This window comes from Eucalyptus grandis, chromosome 7 (assembly GCF_016545825.1).
Source record: "Eucalyptus grandis isolate ANBG69807.140 chromosome 7, ASM1654582v1, whole genome shotgun sequence".
NCBI lineage: Eukaryota > Viridiplantae > Streptophyta > Magnoliopsida > Myrtales > Myrtaceae > Eucalyptus > Eucalyptus grandis.
Window position 1 is genome coordinate 1,517,305 of NC_052618.1, and position 19,221 is coordinate 1,536,525.

The 19,221-nt window shown below is 38.0% G+C and overlaps 1 protein-coding gene across 1 annotated transcript; it reads right to left on the bottom strand.

The window, feature by feature from the left end:
- Positions 1 to 9,497: 9,497 nt before the first annotated feature.
- Positions 9,498 to 16,919, bottom strand: LOC104454758. Its single transcript, XM_039316961.1, has 7 exons — positions 16,245 to 16,919; positions 15,857 to 16,043; positions 13,208 to 13,662; positions 12,980 to 13,115; positions 11,891 to 12,027; positions 11,694 to 11,811; positions 9,498 to 9,847 (listed from the first exon to the last, which is right to left on the bottom strand). The coding sequence occupies exons 1-7, from the start codon at positions 16,917 to 16,919 to the stop codon at positions 9,498 to 9,500; spliced, it is 2,058 nt and encodes a 685-aa protein (XP_039172895.1).
- Between the last annotated feature and the right edge of the window lie 2,302 nt (positions 16,920 to 19,221).

The following is a 19,221-nucleotide window of genomic DNA, read 5'->3' on the forward strand; positions in this document are numbered from 1 at the left end:
TTGGAAACGATACCGAATTACCCTTCTCCTGCAGCTGACTTTAAATGTCTTGTGTTTCCTCTTCATGTGCTTTTGCTCCTCAGGTGTTAACATTTCCTTGAAGATCTTGCTTTCAAATAGGCCATTTAGATGTTATCGAATTCACTCATTCTGAGTGGGCGTCAAAGATGAAAGGAGAGGGTACTCCTTGTTTTGACATGTGAGGGCATTGCTCCTTGGATGTTTTACTCCATTTATTCCATCAAAATGGATGGTTGGGCCTTAGCATGCCTTCTTGGTATAAGGTGTTGCTCTAGCGGTCAATGTGCACATTTTCCTACAAGAGATGGGGCATGTTACTTATATTCCAAAATTGAATTGGACTAATTTAGGGACGATACTCCCTTTTTGTGCTGAATCAATTGACTTTGTTTCATCTTGCTTCACAGGTGGGAGCTACTCTACTTCGAGTGACTTGCCCCATTTATCAACTGCAAGTAAAAAGAGACGTAATATGTTATTTTCATTTTCGACATAATACATTTTAGGAACGGTATACTCCCTTTTACGGCATATCTGATGACTGTGTTCCATCCTGTTTCCTTGGCTATGGGGACGAATTTGCTCTCATGATTGGCAGTAATTCACTTGGCAAATGTCTATTTCATTTGAAATTTTCCCCTTTTAGAAGTCGGGTGACTCAGGCATTGCGTGCCCCCGATCCATTTTGTGGCCATCTGCCCCAATTAAAATTTCCTACATATATGGAAACAATGTATTATTTCTATTCTTAGGTACAGGTTTAGGAACGAAGTACACCCTTTTTCAAAGTCGGGCAATTCAGCATCTCATTGTAGCTTTGTTGAAGAAGGCAAGACATTGTCCTTATGGTCAAATGCATGCCACACTAGGTTAGATAACTTGTCCATATGCAGCTCCATCATGTTGGATTGATGAATCTTTGTTTCATTTGAGCCCTTCATGCTTTACTCAATTTCCTGCATACCCGCTTTTAGGCTAGGTGATTTTTCGCCATTTTTTCTGCGTCAATGCATTTCCCACTTCACAATCTGTAAGCATGGGTGGCTATGTCAGTTTATGAATGAGTTGTTTTGACTTTTGGAACGAACACACCCTTTTCTTTCAGAGATCGTGTGATTCTGGACCAGTTGTCCTCCCTGTAATCTTGTTGCTTGCCAATAATTTGCCTCACTAAAATCTGCACAAAGTGCAAGGACAAATCATTCCTAAAATAAATCGAATTTAACTTGAAACGATTACCACCTTTTATTTGAAGGCAACATTTGATGACGGATTCTTGCTTGTGTACATCTACATCTTGAAGTGTTGTCTTGCAGACCACCAATAATTATCTTCATATAGGATTGGATGCCAAGACACCATTGGAAGTGTAGGGATTGCAGTTGCTTTTCATGTTTGCAACCAATGGAGTAGTTTGATGCCAAAGAATGTCTACATATTTCTTCTTCCACAAGGAATGTCAAATTAATATGAGGTCATCCAGGATGTGGAACTTCGTTAGGCCAGTAGATTTGTGATCTTCGAGGCCTTGATGATTCTTTTCACACTTAATCACAATGTTTGAATTCATATGTTGCGAAAATATTCAAGTAGTTCATGGCTCAACCTAATATGCCCATAAATGAGCATGAATTGGTGCATCTCATGACTTGCTCTGTTAGGGAAAGGCCCGCACTTTTGTCAATCTTGAACAAAACCGTCATTTTGCCTGTTTAACAAAAATGGATGACTGAGTTAGTTGTTGCGCAAGAAATCCCTATTGGAATGATTACAACCTTACCCCCTCAAAGCATCGTTCTACGGATCAACCTGCAAAAGCGATTAAGTGAAGAGATAAAGTATTACGCAAGTTCTTCTTGAAACTCATTTTCACACATTTTGAAGCTAAGGCATAAAACTCAGCCCAGAGGGTCCGTTTGAAACACTTCAAGTGTTTTAAAGAATATAACTTTTATGAACTCTAATTTCATTATTAGAAATGTGAGTTGTATGATTTACAAAAGCATTTGATTGGGTTCACAATCAAAACTCAAAACGTAAAACACGGTTCCTAATAGGAATAATGACAAGGATAAAGTACAAGAAGCTCTTTCGTAGAGGAGCATAATAATCACAATTCTCGTCCTAGCTTTAAAGTCCACTTTTGGCATGGCCAAGCAAGAGGAGTTCAAGGAATGGTTGTCATGCATGACCTGCGAAAGGAAGATAATGTCAGTATATGAATGAAAAATTGATCTTTCAATAAAGCCGCCTCTTACAATGAAATCAAGGCGACGATACCTTCTCCGTAGTATCCACTTACGAGAATTTGGTATTTCGTCAAGATTTTATTAGTAAGAGGAGATTTCATTAAAAGATCGATCTGCGGCTATCAATTGAATGCCCACTCTGTTCGAAAAGTTTCATACACAAATGGGGCATTGATTTTGAAAGATTAATTTGTAATTTCACTCATGCAAAGGTGAGGTGATTTTTATTTTGAGAAATCAATACACAAAATGTGATTTGAATTTTTATTTTCGAAATGAGACCAAGGAAGAATTTTATTGAAATTTTGATTTTAATTCTATGCCCCAAAATGTAATCTTGACTTGGAAGAATTTCTATACAAAATGTAACTTTGATTTTGTAATTGAAAATTTAAACAAAAACATATGTTCTAATCTAGGCCAAATCAGATGCATTTGAAATGTTTGTTTATCAAGAGTGAATGCGAGCCTACATTTTCAAGGGCATTCCATTGATTTCCATGAATAAATAAAAATTTCAATCCGAAATGAGCAAGTAGATGGAGAAATCATACTTACAGTGGGTGAAGAGACCCTTTAAAAAAAAATCACATAGACATGCGGATGTAAATTTGTGAGGTTTGACACATAAAGGTGGAATTCTAAAGACTTAAGGTCCCCATTTTGATTAGATCAAAAGAGTTTTCCCCACTCCGCGCTTACGTCGAACAGTTCTCTTTATCATTAATCAAAATGAGCGGGACCAAAAGTGGATAACCATGGGTCATTCCCCGCATGGGTTCCATCTTTTGGCACCTTCTATGGGCTTCCTAATGCGATCGGGGTTTTAGATCGCAGGTGGTATGTGTAAATGTGTAGTGCTAAGATAAGTATAAATGCACACACATCGATTGATATCCAAACAACACTTCAATTTCATCCATATAGGCATACATTCCTACGCCTCCCTACAAAAGAGATGGGTTAACAAACACTCCACCCCTTATTACTCCAAACCTACAAAAACATTTAACACATTGTTAGCAGGCTAACCTTGTTTTCCACGCGACTTTGACACGCGCTATCAAATGAAGACCATGTTAGTGAACAACCAACCAAGTTATTACGGCCTAAGTCCTCTAAGGTTTGCAACCAATTCCCCAGTGGAGTCGCCAAGCTGTCAGGAGCTTATCCTTGGCCAATTTCCGTCCACTTGCACTGCTATATATGGTCTTCCATCACGTGCAAAGATCGGGCTGGTTAGGCAGCTGAGGAGGATATGGTGGGGCCACCAAATTGCTTACTCAAAGCAACTCCAGTTAAGACCAACTCGTGGACTGAGTTTTGGCTGCTGATTTGAGTGCTTTAATCCACTAATTTGGCTGCGTTTTTTGATCAATTAGAAATCTCATGTATAGTAGTTTAAGATCTTGACCATTTTTCGCAATTGTGCCCACCCAATTTTGCAAAAAAGTCCCTCAAAGTTGGCCATTTTCTTATCCGAAAATACCCAATTCAATACAAATGTGGTCTTTTTGGCTCAATTTGATTGATTCTACTTGGCCCAAATTCAATTTCAACTTAATTGATGACCAAGATGATGATTTAAGGGCTCGGGCGCAAATTTTGCAAAATTTGCGAATTGGTCCCTCGACTTTTGGAAATTGCATTTTTGCCCCAATTTGCCATTTTAATTCCAATTTGACCTCCTGAGCTTGGCTAGTCACATTTAGATCATTGGCCCCAACTTTTTCTTTTTTTTTTTAACTTTTTTTTTCTTTTCTTTTTTTTTTTAATCTTTTTAATTAATTTTTTAATTAATTTTTTTTTTTAGGTGTCAACAGGCGGTACTATGACTGCTCCCATAGATAAAGATGGCGTACGACATTTGTTGATTTGCCGTGTCACACTGGGAAATCAGAGCTTGTTAGTCATGGCTCAAAACAGTCTCATTCTAGTTTGGAATAGTATGATTCGAGCGTCGACGACTTATAATCTCCAAGAAGATACATAGTTTGGAGCACCCATAAGAACATTTACGTGTTGCTGGAGTATGTTGTCAACTTTAGAGCCCCTTGCTGCTCAAGAGGTAATCGGATTTTCTTTTCCATTCCTGCTTTTGCATTGGTGATATTTGTGTGTTTGACTTTATCTGTCCTATCAACTAGCCGGATGATTTGTGAAATTTATATGCAATAGGGCCGTTGAGAACTCCGGAGAAGTCATGGAATCTTAACGCCCCTTGGATCCCATTTAAGGAACGAAAACCTTCACTGCATCTGACATCAATTTGGTCTCCAAGTATTATAAGGCTTACAGGGTAAGTGCCACATCAACATTGTCATCACAAAATTCTTGTCTTGCAAGCATTTTTCTTTGAGAAAAAGTAAATGAAAGCGTGCGTGTGGAAACATCATCTTCCTTCCCTTAAGATCTTAATTTTATTCGAGCATAATTCCGAAAGTTTAGTAAAAGAGAGGCGAAACCAGATTTCCTTTTTCTATATAAAAGATATAAGGGCAATGTCAGACAGGATGGTAAGTTCTACTATGAATTTTAGATTGGTCATTCATGATTTATCAATTTGTCCGAAAGTCAATAAATCATGAAAATAAGATAAATTTTGTCCTTCATATTTACACAATGCGTAAAAAAAATATTAAAAATAAAAAAGGCTATTCATTTAAAGGCTTAAAATGTGGGGAATTTTAAAGAAAATCCAATTAACACTTAATCATCTTTTGTTGGAGGTGTGACGCGGCCATCCACCAACACCTCCCACTTAAAATTGAGTCCCTTCGGTGGCGGCACCCTAAGAGAGCCATGCTTGGCGTCCGTCCTCTGTCGCTGCCTAGCTGCCCTCAAACGCCTCTTCGCTGCCGCCACCTCCATCAGCAAACCTTCCTTCTTGCTGAATTCCTCCACGATCAGTGCCTCCTCATCTAGCTGTGACCACTGGCGCCACAAGTGGGACGGGACCGAGTATGACCGCATTGGGGCAGACGTGAACTGTCCCTAGTGCTTGAAGCAAATCCCCTCCTCTTCTCCAACCGCCCCCTCCATTACCGGCTGAGAGCCCGACGTTTACCTAGCCCTCAACCTCTGCCCTTGCTACCGGACGGCCTTCTACTTCAGGCCTTTCAAGCTGGAATGATTGTAGGGGAAGCTCCATCAAGATTAGCCAGGTCTTTGCTAGGGACATGGAGAGGCATTGAGATGCATCGTGTGTGAAGAGCAAAGGTTCTGGTGAAATGGCAGAGTTGCCGTTGCTGATGCCGAAGGAGGTTTGCAAGGCGCTCCACAAGTTCATTGTTGGGCATTAAATGGCAAAAGACTTAAGTGTTTAGAACCGGCATGTGTAATCAGTACTCCCTAGTCATAGACACTGTGCGAAGAGTGAAAAAGGTTGCAGTGAAACGGCAAAGTTGTAGATATTTATGCTGAAGGAGCTTTGCAAGGGGCTTGACAAGTTTGTTGTTGGGCAATGGGAAATTGTCACAAACAGTCCCTAAACTTTCACTTAATGTGCAATCTCGTCCATAAACTTTTAATTTGTTCAATTTGGTCCCTAAATTATCGATAAATGTCCAATCTAGTCCCTGACTATTTGAAAATTGACCAATTTTGTCTCTGAGCTTTCGATTTGCTCAATTTGATCCCTAAACTATTAACAAATGTTCCATTTAGTCCTTCTTTTTGTTCAAACCGTTAAGTGATGACATGAAGCATTAATTGATGACGTGAAACTAAGTTGGGTTACTAGAATTATGAGTCAATATGTATCTTAAAAAAGGAAAACAAATTAGGGGTCAGCTAGAGATGAGAGCATTGATCACAAAAGCAGAGAGAATAAGTGATTCTGTATCTCTTTTTTTTGGATGGTGGCCACAATTTGACATGTTTTAAAGGTAGTTTCCATGTGAATATTCCACATGTCCTTTTTTTTATTTTATATTTAAGAGACTAAAAGCCATGGAAGCCAATTTCGTTAACTTTAACTAACGGAAAGACGAAATTGGTCAATTTTCAAATAGTTAGGGACTAGATCGGATATTTATCAATAATTCAGGGACCAAATTGAGCAAATTAAAAATTTAGGGACGAGACTGCACGTTAAGTGGTAGTTCATGGACCAAATTGAGCAAATCGAAAATTCATGGATGAAATTGAATATTAGATGAAAGTTCAGGGATCATTTGTGACATTTTCCTTTGGGCAATAAATGGCAAAAAGTTCCGCTGTTATGTTTATGTTCGGGGATTTTCATTTGTGGTTCATTTACCTGAGAGGGAATTTGTGTAGAATTTGCATATGCTTCTGCTTCTCCGATCATCCCTAATTTTTCGGTGAAAAATTGGGTATGAAAAATACTAGATAATATGTGGTATTTGCGCTGCAGATATAGGACGGGGTAAACAAGTCAAACAAATGGATCAGGTCGAATTAAATTTTTTGATCTAAATTCACTCATTTTCATACAAAGCAAATTTAGTAGCCCATACTTGACCCATGCTCTACTCATACATTCATATTATCAACCTGTGGAAGTCCATAACCATCAACTTGGCCCACTTTAAGCTCTTATGTGAATGTGTTATTTAGATAAAATTTTGTATCAAATTAAAAAGTAAAATAACAAAATAAGAAGATGTACATAAATAAATAAATATAAAAAACCTAGAAAGAACTATAACAATGTGCATGTGTTGTAACAAAACATTTTTTTTGGATGCATGCTTTACTCAACAAACTAAAAATTTAATCCTTTCTCAATAATTTGCGTCAAATTCCATGGCCTACTTATCCTTTCTCGGCACGTATTGCATAGTGACAATTAGCTGGTGTAGTAAATTTACGTCTCTCTCAATTTCACCTTACAATTCCACACTTAGTATCCATCTCTCTCTCTCTCTCTCTCTCTCTCTCTCTCACACACACACACACACACACACACACACACACACACACAGAGCTCACAAGCTCATCGAATTCTGCCAAGAAAAATATATTGTATTTCAACTAAACATGAAAACGAACACTTTGTGTGCAAATTTAGAGAGCCAATGTATGTTCAAGAAGAAAAATGAACCGCTTGCGGCCTTGTCGTCGACAAGCTAGTAAGGCCCCAGAGTCTCCATGGGTGTCCCGGAACGATCAATAAAGGTAATAGTTACATAAACACAATGAAAAGACAAACTACCATCATAATCAACAAACATCCAAATGATGATGAAAAGTGGAATTAGTGACTCACAAAAAAAAAAAAATTACTAACCCACCGTTAGGCAGCTGCGTTGGTTGAAAATCTCTCATTCATCGCCAAAGTTGAGAGTTCAAAACCCGCAATTACTAACATGCTAGTCTCCCTCAAGGTATAATCGCCGTTAAAGTCTAAAGGTGCCACCGGGTGCTGGAGGACCTTGTGTCTCCGAATAGCGTAAGCAAAAGGGCTCGGGCGGATCCTCAGTTACCAAAAAAAAAAAAAAATTACTAATTCATCAAACACCCAAAGCAAAAGCTAATATCCTCTCAGAAAATACAAGTCCAATCCAATGTATTAATTTCATCATGTGCCCACTATCAGCATGGGTGAGCAAAGCAATCATTTAAAACATTGTTGACTGACAGGAGATGGAAAACACCTCTTTCGAAAGCATTGCGTTCAAGCCGAGTTCATTTCCCGCCGATGCCACACCGCCCCCAAAAAATTGATGTCCACGGCAGCAGTGGCCCTACAACTAGAAATTGCCACGGAAGAAATCAATAGATTGAAACGTTTTCAGGCATGAAAGCACATGACAAGCGCACGCAAAAGTGAAACTCGGAACCCTAGAAATGGAGGAACGAATAGAGTACATCGGATTGTGGGGAGGCCAAAGTGAAGGAGTGGACGGAGACGTGGAAAGGGCAACAATCGAGGGAGTGCGGAGAAAAGAAATCTGGGCGATGTGGCAGGAAAAAAAGTTTTTATTTTTTGGTAACACAATAACAATTATGGGAGCTTCGTTATTCTTCCTCAGTAGAAAAATGTCTTTGTTGAGGTTTTACTGATATTAAAATTAATGAGATAATGCACATCCTCTTGTATAAAAGCATCATCGATTCTGTGCCCTAAATTTGTTTTCAAGGTGATAAGTAGGTTCGGAATAATTAACGTGAATTAATATGTAATTGAATTTAATCAAGTTCAACTATATGAATAGATTGATTGCAAAATACAAAAGGAAAAGGTATTATTACCTGAAAAAGTAAGAATATCTTTGATTAGATTTAAAGGAAAAGAGAACAAAAAGGAAAAGAAAAAGAAATTATAGAAAATAATACACTTTATATTTATTAATGGGAAAAATAAACAAAAAAATAGAATATCTCAGAAAGAATAGAATAATATGAAAATAAAAAATCAAAGAAAAAAGCTTGGAGGCGCCATGGCACCAGCATTTCAACCTCTGTCCTAGGCGTGGTTAACGGGGCCGTCACCTACTTGGGCCGGTCTCGCAGCCTCTGACAATTTTTTGGGTTGGGCCGCATGGTCCCAAATAAAAATAAAATAAAAGATCGCCTACATTGAATTCTCAAATACCGGTTTCAACAAGAAATGCTGGCCCAAAAGAATTTCCAGCAACTTATTGTAGCTGAAGTCTGAATGAGAAGAACCGTGTATTTTTACATAGCAAGCGAATTAGCAATTCAAACGAACAAGCACCCCAGTTATGTGAGAAACAGAAATACAACGAGATGATTATTGAGAATGAGAACATGTGTCAAAGACATGCCACAACGTGGAAAAGCTCCATACATAATAAATTTCGCAGGAATAGGTACGTCAAATAGATACAATCAACTTTACCAAAAAAAAATAGATACAATCAAAGGTAATCATTATTATGTAGAGGAGAGATAAGGTACCAATGCCAAAGTCTCAATTCGGGCTTCACCTCACCACTTCTCAATGGATGACTTTATAAACGTAGCATAACTCATACTATATTTTTCTCTATTGACATTTCAATAATTAGGAGTGAATATTTATATGGAAGCCAAAACTCCGGCACCCAAAAAGGAAAGAGGAGAAAAAGAGAAAAATGGGGTTGAATGCCGACTATTTATAGGCACAATGCCGCAGTTTATCACTGGCTTCCAAAGATTGGTGGTGTGGTGGCATGGATATGCGTTGGTCCCATCCGGAAATGAAGGAGCTGCATTCCTTGAATTCACCATGGTTTGAGTTTGGATGCCATTCCACGGCTAGCGCTTCCCTGTCTTGTCCTCAATATCTGATGTACTTGGCATGTATGGAAGATATTGGATAGTCTTCAAAACTTCGACAACTTCACTCATCCAGGGACGAGCATCTGGATCTAGTTCAAGGCAGCCAACAGCCAACTGCAAAGAAATCTGGGCACCTTTTTTTGAGTACTCACTTGTGAGCCTTGGATCCATCAATTCGGGCAAAATTCTTTCATCTTCCCTATGTGACCAAAAGTACATGACAGAGGAACGTCCACGACCAATAAGGTCAAACGGTTTTCTTCCGGTCAGGATTTCCGAAAGAACCATACCAAAACCATAGACACCACTCTTTACTGTAACGTGACCTGCAATAATATATGTGTAGTTAGTAGTCAGGATTACCAAGAACAAGTACTAGTTGGTCCTATTTGGATATAAATACAATCCATGAAGGACCCGTCAAATATCACAACCACCTCTAACAATCAAAAACAGGTACTTGAACTAAAAGGCTGAAACAATATTTAAGACATATTTATTTTACAAAAAATGAGTGATTTAGAAAATAAATTTTTAAAAATGATCATTTGTATTGTTTACAAAAAAATTATTAAAGAATATTTTCATCGTTTACAAAAATATTTATACATATATTATTATTGATAATGAAAACATTTTTCATTGACTAGTTACTTCAAAAATACTAACGATCATTTTTAGGAAAATATTTTCCAAATCAATTGTCCTTTTAGTTTTAAAGTTAAATTTCGCTACTCCTAAATGATAAATAGGAAATTATAATGAGAATAAACACAAATCACGATCTACCGCATGTAGCCCTAAAGCACATAAAACAAAGAAACAAATAATACCTGGTATGGATTTACGTTTTTAAGTAATTATCTATTGCTTGTAGGACGGACGACTACCACATTAACCGGCTACTCTAAGAAACCTAGATTCTCCGTTATGAACTAGGAACCCTTCAGACATGTAGCGTTGAAGCATATAAAAACTTACAGGAAAGAACTTTAATTATGAATCAGTTTCCGTAATTACTGGTTGTGCATCCTATCAAAAAGCACCATACCTGATGGGGATCAATCAGGTGTTCGAAGGGTATAGTGGACTTTCGGTCGTTAATAAAAAAGAATAATAAAACCAATATATATATATATTTCACTTGCCAGCATTGCATGATTAACGTGGATTACGAATTCGCCTAATATGAACCCTCAAGATCCAATTTTCATATACTTGTGATCAGCCTTTATCATTCCCAAAGCCTGCGCATACCGCATAAAATAAATCTAGATCACCTAGGCAAACTGACTCGTGAGGGTCCAGCAAATTTTACAGGTTCCTCCTGGACAAAAAAATATGAGAAAGACACCAGACATTATTCTCAGAGGAAACAACAGTTGAGAGATGCCTCCGACGAAGAAAAGGACTGCAAGTACTGAGCACCGATCAGTCATTCCACAAGGTACGCTGCGCGTAATGTTCCAGAAGTTCAAGCAAGAAATATGCAATATAATCCATCCAATGATAAGATACCCGAAGGACTGAAAGTAAGGGAATAACATCATTTGGAAACACTCCCCCTCACACTTAATCCGAATCTCTTTGTCTAGTACTAAGCGTGAACATATTTAATTAAAAAGACAAATGAGGTATGGAAATGTTTGAACTTAGGACTTCTAACTCTGATCTCTTTGTCTAGTACTAAGTGTTGACATATTTAATTAAAGAGACAAATAAGGTATGGAAAGATTTGACCTCGGACCTCTAACTCTGATACCATATGAGATTTTGGTAGACTACTGCCAACTATTAAAAAAATTTAAACTGTTAGATGAAAATATGGTTTAATATTTAATTACTCCAACACATAACATTCCTGCAAATCATGACAAAACATATGAGGACAGAGCAGAGACAGGATGCACAAAGAGAAAATTAGGTTATATCGGTATATGACCGTCCCTCTAATTTTCTTGTTTGTGGTCACGGTTGAAATCTACCTAATTCAATTCAGTTCTTTGTCAAAATTGGTGCACATGTTGTGAATGAGGTGTGTAGATTGGGGCTGTTCTCTCCTTTTCTATGCCATAGGATAATTTGACATGTCAAAAATCTTACTCAACCACTTTTGTGCAGGTTATTTGGACATCTCTCATCCACAAATTGCTCGTAGAAACATACACATACCACGCATTAAGTATTCCTGGTCAATATAGCCAAGTGTTCGTACGACAGTGCCGGAGTGAGAGTCATCTCCCTCGAGAACAGTTGCAAGTCCAAAACCAGTAAGCTTGACATTGTAGTCCTAAAAAGACGAGTAATGGAAAAGTCAAACATCGTGATTAAAAGGAAAAAGGAATGTCACCCCAGCTTTTGCTACCTACATCATCTAATAGGATCTTGGAAGGTTTAAAATTACGAAATATCACTGGCGGTTCTGCCTTCCCATGAAGAAAAGCAAGAATCTCTGCAGCTTGCAGTGCTATTTTCGTCTTGTTACGCCAAGTGAGAGGCAATTCCGCTACACAGCCCACAAAAGAACACAAGAATTAACTAATAAAATATTTGTCATCACAGATAAATCAATATTGCCTTTCTGAAGCCACCATAGTCAAAGATACTTTGGTTAAAACTGATACCAACTTTTGGAAAATAACTGCTAAGAATTAGTACGCAACGCAAGAATATGATAGAAACTACAGCAGGATTCCCTTTCTTTTCTCATGAAAATGAAAATAATGCTTATGCAAAGGAATATGCCCTACTATTAAAAACATTTAGTATCTTTCGAGAGTTGTTCAATTGGCAGGCATGTCCCTTCCATTAAATATCATTACTAGCATACTTGCAAGCCTTGTACTAAGTTCCATCCTCAATACGATACAACTCTAGTGTTCTTGCACCTAAATGACCAAGTTAGAGAGAATTGTCTCAGGATTCCCTGACATGTACTACTGAGAGACAAAGATGATAAAATGATACTAAAATCACACACGGATGAAGCTGCTAGAGAGTGACATTTCATGACCACATCACATGATCCTCCGCTATTTCTTCCTCCCCCCTCCCTCCTTTTTTCCTGGCATCGAACTATAATGTCCTCTGAGTACATTGCAACATTGAAAGTATCTGGTATTGCACCCTTTTGGTGGGTGGCACCAATATCAAAAAAGCAATATACATAAAAACATTTCAGGCAGAAGAACATTCAACAAAGTATGAGCATTGAAGAACTATTTAGGAAATTATGGTTCCGAACCCTACAATGACGTCCATAATAAGGACAAGTGACATTTTTTTCTCCTTAAAATTATCATCCATATTCTAGTAGCAATCAAATAGTTTTTTTGGGAGACATGACTTCCATATCCAGCAGGTGGATCGTTTTACCGTGAGTACTTGTATGGTATGAACATAATGTAGGACATGTCATTAAGGGCACCAAGCACATGTTAAAGGACAAGTGCGCATACTTTCCAAGAGGTGATTGTTCAAGCTCCCTCGTTGCATATACTCATATATCAGCAGCCTTTGGTTGCCTTCCACGCAATATCCAATTAAATGTACTAAATTTCGATGCACTAGATGACCAAGAATACTCACTTCAGCCTGACACGTGGAAAGTGCAACAGTTCAAAAGTCATACTAACTGTCAAACATGCATTAATTCAGAAAGAAAAGATAAACACATGAGATATAACCAGCCATTGTTCGTGAGTCCGCTGCCCACTATTGAGAATCTTAACAGCAACAGTCAGCCCAGTGCCAAGCTCCGGAGGAACAATCCCATTTCCTTTAATCCAACCCCTAAAGACACGGCCAAAACCGCCTTGACCGAGCAGACCCTCGGGACTAAAGTTTCTTGTAGCTAACTTAAGATCCTTTAATGAAAATTCCCGCAGCCGAGGAGCGACTATAGATACCTCATTTGTAAATCCACGCGCACAGCCAAAACCAGCTTTACCAAGAGGACTTGCAGCACTAAAGTTTCTAGCAGCTAACTTAAGATCATTAAATTTGAATTTCCACGGCCGAGGAGCAACTTTAGGTGCCCTTTTGAGTTTGGAAGTTGAACGGTCTACATTAACAGTGGTTGTGGACAAAACCACAGGAGGAGCAGGCTGCTCTCTGCTTGCATCATTTGGAATACCTTGTGCTGCTCAAATACGAAATTAGCATATGAGACGAAAAAAATAACCATCAATTTGGGTCACTTAGGGGAACAATAAGCACCAAGCCACTTCATCTAAACAGGAATTAAAAGATGAATCAACTAATCTGCCAGTCGGTGTAGCACCTGTTACTTTTCCAATTGAAGTAATTATTCAGTCCCAAATAGAGGAGGGTATGTAGCCACCTACGTGGATATTTGTGGTTGACAACAGAAAACTATGACAACATATTCAACTTGCAATCAAAGCGATGGAAAAAGATTAAGCAGCAATATCTCTTGATATAGACTAAAATAATTCTATGCAACCAATCTCTGACGTACTTTGCTCATTCTTGTGATATCACGCCCTCAACCTACTCTAGATCTGTCACAAACTTATGTCTTCCTATGAGAAGCATCGCTATCATCACCCTTTGCTAGATAATCTACAACACACAATAATGGTTAGTCACTTCCATACCAATATAGCCAAATAAAACTCTGGGAACAAAGAGCACTCCTAAGGACACTGGCAATCAACTCCAGCTTGACAAGTGTTAGTGGGGCAAATGCATGAGCCGTCAAAACGCAAAACCAGAGTTAGACTATAAGTCCACTATAACAAGCTACATATAATAGTAATATATCCCACTTTGCTTCTTTTGGGGCTTATAAGGGTCCCATAGTCTGCATCCACTCAATACTTAAACTTTCACATTGGACTTTTAATTTGGTACTAGAGCATAAACTCTCGATTTTCCATGCCCCATTTAACATTTCATTTCAAGTGGGTTATTTTCCCTATCTTATTCCTAAAGTGCATTCATCATTTAATTTTTCCGGGGTTGCATATGAGAGGGAGTATTAAAGTGTTGAACATCATTCTTTTACAGAGCTTATGATAACCTTCGTCTTAAGTAGCGGCAAATAGCAGTCGGCAAGAATGAAATTTATAACAATATGGGGCATTGTTGGCCCTATTGTGGTGATTTCACGTCCAATGAGGTTGATATGCCCGCATCCACGATTATTGCAATGCAAACAGTAACACAATTTGAAAATTTTATATACACGTAATCTCTCTTTCTTGCCTTATAACTTAAACCTTTGGTTGGACTTTGTAACATAAACCAAACATTAATTTCAAGTTCATTCTTTCACAAGACCAAAAATAAATAAAAAGTATGTTCCTTTCCTTTTTCCGGTATAGTACCTCCAACAAACACAAGCAGAATATCATGAAATAAGATCTTCATATCACCAGATAAAAAGTACAGTAGTTCCACAGAATGTAAAACAGGAATTTAGATTATCTATTCACAATTGACATTGATAATAACTCCCTCGGCACTCTAATAAAGAAATTCTCCTACCAAAAAATAGTAAATAAGCCAGCTAGTATTTCACAATCTACAAGCTTGAAGCCCGTTTACAGCAGCAAAAATAGACTAGCAATCCAAATCACTGCACACTAATGCTGTGCCGATATTTGGTTTTGTACACTGAAAATACATGCATCAGAAGCAGTCATAGTTCTGAAGCTAACATTAGAACGGCCAGAATATTGTATAGTTAGCTGTCGCCGCCTCATTCCTAAACATTTCAAGGGTGATATCGGATATCCGATTTGAAAGGAGATCAGATTTCATTCAGATAAATGTTAACTTTCCAATTTTCTCTTCCCTGCAGCTTTTAACTTGTTCAATCAAATGCATAAAATGAAAGGAAAGAAAAGACAGGCATCATCTCAACAGAACAATGCTCTTCGTTGATAATTACTCTTACCTTTAGTCCCCTGTTTGGATGATTGCAAATAGATTTCATCAGGTGATGGACTCTTGAGATTCGGACAATCGATAATGCTCATCCGTTCCAAGTTTGGTGCAACGCGTAAGCCACTGGAAATGCTAATGAGTTCTGGCAACGAGAATAGGGATATCCTTTTCATGTTGGGGAGGAAGTGAGTACTCTCGTAAATAGAAGTATCTTCACACGTCACTAAACTTGAGACAACACGGCAGCCTTTGACTTTGAGCTCTTCTAATGACTTTGAGCTCTTCTAAGCTATCAAGATTTTTCAGTAGGCCAGGTGTGAATAGAGTAGTCAAACGAGGGCATGTGACTAAGGCCAAGCATTTAAGATGAGACAAGGATCCTCGATGCAGCGGCCCATAAATGCAACTCAAACTCTTCATACGATATACATAGAGATATTCAAGTGACTTGAGAAGTCTCGTGTCATCCTCCAATATTTCTGATACAATTCCACTTCTATCAGCTTCATCGTACATGTCAGTTCCATCAATAATAACCCGAATCTCATTACACTCCCCAATTATGCAGCATTTCAGTTGCTCCATGTTCTCAATCCCAAAATCAGATAGCTAAGTGAGATCCGTATGGCGGTCTAAGAAAAATGCAGTAGCATGCCGAAGCATCTTCTGGATATCTATAGGCACCCCCACACCATTTACATATTTCAGGGATCTATCCCAGTGCAAACTCAAGATCCACTAGAGTCGATTCATTATGCGTTTATCATGATTGCCAACAATGAATTTGAAATGTGACAATGATCTAGACACCTTGTATGTACCAAACCATTTGAATTTCCTCAGATATTCCACTCGCTGAAGGTACAATTTAAGTGTATCCAGACTTATCAAGCCACAAACGTCATCAACAATAGCTTCCACAACACTCTCCCACCTCTCATCCTCTGGATTTACATCAATACTTAATTCTTCTAACTGAGATAACGCGGAAATAGTGCCTTGAGGAATCAACGCATTTGCTCTCACAGATTTTGTGCCCTGATTTATGCGTCGGCAAAAAGATACTTCTAAGCAAGTGAGCTTTGTTAGCTTTGCCACCTCCTTTGGCAGATCCATGATCTCAGTACCTTCAAGATCAAGTACCTCAAGCTGCTGAAGTTCTCCAATTTTTGAAGGTAACACCATCAATAACTCACAGTGATTTAAGAACAGTCTTTTCAGGGGGCTTAACCTGAACAGAGACTCTGGCAAGGACTTGATCCGAGTTCTGGATAAATTCAGGATTTCAAGAGCAGGCATGTGATCAAAGAAAGACGGACTGATAGTTCCAAGCTTGTAATTTCTATTCAGAAACAATATCAAGAGTACAGGACACCGAGGATCCTCGGGTAACTTAGTCAACTGATTTTCCATCAAGTAAATATCTGCAAAACTCCGCCATTGCGTGACCTCCGGAGGTTCCGTCAGTCCTAAACCCCTGCGCATAAGGACCTTTCTGCTGCTATATTCAGGCGGACCGGAACCGATGTCGGCAAAACATATCTCAAGTTCCTCTACCGGTTGTGGGGTACCTGATGATGAGTAAAGATGATGAACAATCCTACTATTAAAACATGCGAGCCAAACAACACGTGAACATTCCAGCCGAAAACCAAACATGTATGAAAAATTTGAGGAAATGAAGGAAACCGCAAGAGATGTCGGAATCGGATCCTTGAACGGACGAACATGAAACCCGAGCAGAACGTAAATCGAAGGCCTGCGGTGGAGAATATCTCCCCATGATCGCACCCCAAAGAAGGAAGTAGTCCGGCTCGAAATATAACAAATAATGGCAGATGAAACTTTCTTATTTTTCCCTTGAAAACCGGTTAGGTAAAGTAGTCCGGTTCCATGGAATATTCTCCGGTAAGGAAAGCACCTGTTACCGGTGAAAGAATGACCGAGCCGTCACCATGGCATTGCCCATTTTCCTAATAAAAAGGGCAATGTCTCGAGGAAGAGAAGCATAAGGGTCGACTGGACTGATGAAGGTAGCATGTATGCACTCTATCTAGCCATATGAATTTTAATTATTGCGTCCATAAAAACGATTGACATATTAAAATAACCCATTATCTTATATCGATCTATTTTGTTATTAGATGTAAGAAAATGAGATAAAATAACAAAAAAAAAAAAAGATTCTTAAAATAACAAATAAAAAAATCTTCTTTCTCTTGCATATTCGAATTGAAAGAAAATAATATGGGTACTGTTGTACACAACATAAATAAGATTACTTAGCAAATAGCATGAATGGAGACGGATTTGCATATATTCTTCTCCTTATAGAAGCATTATGATTACTCGGTATTTGTCATTGTATATATATCAAGAGTAAGCTGATTGGGAGCACATTTGTAAGCTGGTGGAAATGTGCTAGGGATTATCTTTCCCGTTGATTCTGGTCCTTTTGTTCTTTGAAGTTGAGAATAGTCATGACGAAAAAGATGTAATATAATGTATATTATTGAACAAAAAGTAGACTTTACAGGATAATTATCGAAAATAATAAAATATCAATTACAATCAATCAAGATCAATTATGGAAATATACATAACATTCTCAAATTCTACATGGCCAAGTTAGGTTACCTTTTGGAAGAGAACTGAGAAGTCTCTCTGTCAGGTCCTTCCATAGTCTCCGTCTTGATTTCACGGGGTGAGCAGGACTAATCAGATTATAGAGACCACAAGAGGCTGGGCAACTTTGTGCGGATTTCTGGCGATTATTTACATAATCAGGCCGCTCCACTTTTATTTTTGTTAAAGTTTTCTCCTTCAAAGTCTAAAAGTCTTAAATCAATAAATAATAAAAGTGAAACAGAAAAAATGTGGCCAAATCCCGGTCTACTTTGGAACCAGCCAATTTGATACTAGGCCGATTCCAAGGTCCACCAATTTGGTTCTCGAATACAAAAATTGATAATCCGCTTTGACAGAATAGAACCTAGAATCTATCTACTTTGAAACAAGTCATACCTAATATGAATAGTGAGTCGCAATAATAAAGTAATGAAGGACAAGTTCTTAAGAAAGAGAGTGGTAACCAACTCACTAATTGACTTGTGATGTTAGATAAGATGGGCCTCAAATCATCTAATGTTACTTATAAACAGGGCATACATGTATTAGTTGTATATTTGTATCAAAGAATCTTGTGGAAGAGTAGATATTGCTTGCACTCTCTCGGGTGGACGATTCTAACAAAGTTGACCATCCACTTAAAGATAGAAAATTAGGATTGATTTATTTCACAAAAGATGAATAATTTTGAATATATTTTCCGATAAAAATGCACGAATAAAAAATATTTTCATTTTCCCTGAAAATAATAAGAATGTTTGTTGATAATAAAAGTATTTTTCATAACTAATTATTTCAAACGATATAAATAATTATTTTTAGATTTTTTTAAATCATTCGTTTTCTGTCAAATAAATGAAGCTTCATAACTGGTTGTTTTTTTAGCCAAGAAGAAAAAACATAAAGTTATTTCGTCCCGTTCGTTTCTAGGCATGGAAATTGCCTATTGACTTTCTCTCTCTGGGCAAAAGAAGAAAAAAGCCTTTTCTCCTAATAAACTGAAATATTATTTGAACTTTACGGAGTTAAAGGAGCAAGGAGAAAGTAGGTGGTCAGTATTCAAGCACCTAATTAGACACGTGGAGGCATTGTCTCGAAACTTTCCAATTTACAATCATGCGCTAAGGTGCATGAGGAAATTCATGCAATTGTACATGTG

Excerpts from the sequence above, each read along its gene's own strand:
- LOC104454758 (XM_039316961.1), bottom strand. The coding sequence starts at position 16,919 with ATGCGCAGGGGTTTAGGACTGACGGAACCTCCGGAGGTCACGCAATGG. Across the intron at positions 13,663-15,856 it reads TGAATATCTCTATGTATATC|CACAAGGTATTCCAAATGAT; the intron begins GTATGAAGAGTT and ends GTATTTGAGCAG. Across the intron at positions 9,848-11,693 it reads CCAGGAATACTTAATGCGTG|GTCACGTTACAGTAAAGAGT; the intron begins GTATGTGTATGT and ends ATATTATTGCAG.